The sequence below is a fragment of the Myotis brandtii genome, unplaced genomic scaffold (assembly GCF_000412655.1).
Source record: "Myotis brandtii unplaced genomic scaffold, ASM41265v1 scaffold986, whole genome shotgun sequence".
In the NCBI taxonomy this organism is placed as follows: Eukaryota; Metazoa; Chordata; class Mammalia; order Chiroptera; family Vespertilionidae; genus Myotis; species Myotis brandtii.
Genome location: NW_005372102.1, coordinates 1,677,911 through 1,680,730, shown reverse-complemented (window position 1 = coordinate 1,680,730; position 2,820 = coordinate 1,677,911). Strand labels below are relative to the sequence as shown.

The window sequence follows — 2,820 nt, the reverse complement described above, 5'->3', positions numbered from 1 at the left end:
TTGATTTTTTACAGAGAGGAAGGGAGAGGGATAGAGAGTTAGAAACATTGATGGGAGAGAAACATCGATCAGCTGCCTCCTGCACACCTCCTACTGGGGATGTGCCCGCAACCAAGGTACATGCCCTTGACTAGAATCGAACCTGGGACCTTTCAGTCCGCAGGCTGACGCTCTATTCACTGAGCCACACCGGCTAGGGCAAAACATAACTTTTAAAGAGCATCACTTTTTGACCGCCTCATGTCTTTTTTAAAATTGTAGTTAGTAGGTCTCTGGCTGGTTTGGCTCAGTGGCTATAACGTTGACTTTTGGACCCAAAAGGTTCCAAGTTCAATTCTGGTCAAGGGTATGTACCTGGGTTGCAGGCTCCTCCCCAGCCCGGGCCCTGGCCGGGGCTCGTGCAGGAGGCAACAGATCGATGTGCTTCTCTCACATTATATTTTTCTCTGTCTTTCCCTTTCTCTTTTACTCTCTCTAAAAATCAATGGAAAAATATCCTCTGGTGAGGATTAAAATAAAAAATCTATAATAATAAAAGCATAACATGCTAATTAGACCAGACGTCCTTCTGGATGTCCTTTCGGACGACCTTCCAGACGAAGCCGGGGCTGGGAGGGAAGCCGGGGTCCCAGGTGCCAGTGGGAAGCTGGTGCTGGCAGCCGGGGGTGGGGGTGGGGGGTTTAAGGTGTACTCTTGCACAAATTTCGTGCATCGAGCTTCAAGTAAGTAAGTAAATAAATGATAAAAAAATAAATATATTTTTTATAGTTAGTTATTTAGGGAATAAATATATTCCCTAAAAATGTAGCGAAATTGGACACAGCGGGTTGTGGGACTTTTACAGCACCTTTGCTGATGTGGGAACCGTGGTTGTGCCCTGGGCCCCAAGTGTATCCCTTGCCTGTGTTGTGTGCGAGCTCAGTGGTCCAGAGCGGACAGCGTAGCTCCCTGCGTTCCCTGGCATCTCCCCCGCAGCTGAGGAGTTGGTCATGGCTTGCTTGCTTTTCATGAATTTCATTTCATTGTTTAGCTTAGAGCCATTGCAGAAGTACTTGAACATGGTTATGTTCATTTCAAGTTCAAAGTCACTGCTAACAGGGCAGCTGATTTTCTCGCCGAAGTTTAAATTAACCTGTTTTGAACATGGTTGTTTATATCCCCCTTGACACTTTGACCAAATATCAGTGCCTTGTTCTCAAAACAGTGTTAGTGTTTAGGGTAAGGTAAGGTGGACAACATATTATTTCTCTGAAAAGACAAGGAAAAAAGGTCCCAAGAGCAGTTAAGAAATCATTAAGCATTAACAGTATTTGTCGCTTGTGAACGTATGGAAAGGTAGCCAAATGGAAAGGATTTCCGGGGTCTAATTCAGCGCCTTCCTGCGGTGTATTTCTCGCGCATGTAACTTGTCTCGGGCACCTCCCTGCTTCCGTGGTGTGACCGTGACCCGGTCCCCTCGGGAACACTGCTCCCCGCGTGTTTCCTTTGGGGAGCAGGACGACCCAGCAGCTTCACACACCTTAGTTGCCAATTCTTCCAGCGACCTTTGGCTCTGGTTAGGTATTTCAAATATTCGTCATGATAGGCCAGTCTTAAATGGGTAAACCAAACAGTGATCTAAAAAATGCTGCAAATACTATTTTTGACTCTTATTGTATCTGGTGTGTAAGGTTCTGAAATAGCATTTTCTGAATTGTAACCATTATGTTTCCTCCTTTCTTCACCCAGAAAAGGATTACAGCAGTCTGTGTGACAAGCAGCCAATAGGAAGACTTCTCTTCCGGCAGTTCTGTAGCACCCAGTACAGCCTGAAGCGGTGCATTGAGTTCCTGGACGCGGTGGTGAGCGGTTTCTCTGTGTTGACCCAGCTGCTCTGTGCTGGAGGGGACCTGAGTTAGTGGACTGGGCAGTGGGGGGAGGAGGAGTGAGTGGCCCCCATCTCTCACTCCTGTGGCATAAAGCGGCCACTCACAGGACTGCATCTCAGGGCTGGAGGGCACCTGTGCTTGGTGAGTAACTTTGAAACTTGCTGCTTTAATTTGTGAGAAGGTTGGACAGCTAATGAAGACCATGTGCTTATGGGCAGCCCCTGAGAGGTAGCCTTCCTCAGTCATAGCAGGTGCTGTCTGCTTCCTGCACTGGCCCCGAAGCATACGGGGCAGTAAACTTAGTGTAAGAAGGATAGTCAGGGCGAGTGGAGTTTATATGACGTATAAAATGTTCCACATTCTCAGGTTTGTCATTTCCTGAGATTTCCTGATAGGTAAAGAAATCCTGCGTTTCTGAATCTGGAGAGATAGCTCTGGCAAATGTAGAAGCTTGAAACTGAAATTCAGAAGGCAACTTAACAGTAGAAAATTGGTAAACTCTAGCAGAAAAGCTCTCTTACCAAACCTAGGGCACTTTCTCTGTCCTGGGGGTATCAGCAAATATGTATTGACTACTTCCTATACCTAGAGCACTATCTTATGTCATTGAGTGTTTACTCACTTTTTTCTCTGACGTAGCTTCTAAAATACACGTGTTTATAATGTATTCTTTCAGAAAAACACTTGAGGCTCTTGACTATTTTGTTGTTTGCTCCCTACTCCCTGGGGCTCCCCCTTTCCTTCCTGGTACCTTTACTAGAAAAAGACGAGGCTTGTGAAGGAGGCAATTACCTTTTAAAGGTAGAATTCTGATGCAGTGGGGCTGCCTGCTGGGCTCTAGTAGAATGTGATATGTCTAACGTATCCTATATAATAAAAGGCTAATATGCAAATTGTCCCCTCGACCGGGAGTTCAACCGGGAGTTTGACCGGGGGGTGGGGCCTGCCAACC

The 2,820-nt window shown here is 46.3% G+C and overlaps 1 protein-coding gene across 1 annotated transcript in view; it reads left to right on the top strand.

Moving 5' to 3' along the window:
• Positions 1 to 2,820, top strand: part of GRK4 (G protein-coupled receptor kinase 4) — a 61,241-nt gene that overhangs the window by 26,108 nt on the left and 32,313 nt on the right. Inside the window, exon 3 of the mRNA XM_014533475.1 lies at positions 1,729 to 1,841. Within this exon, the coding sequence (XP_014388961.1) occupies positions 1,729 to 1,841 (113 nt within the window). The remainder of the gene's footprint in view (positions 1 to 1,728; positions 1,842 to 2,820) is intronic.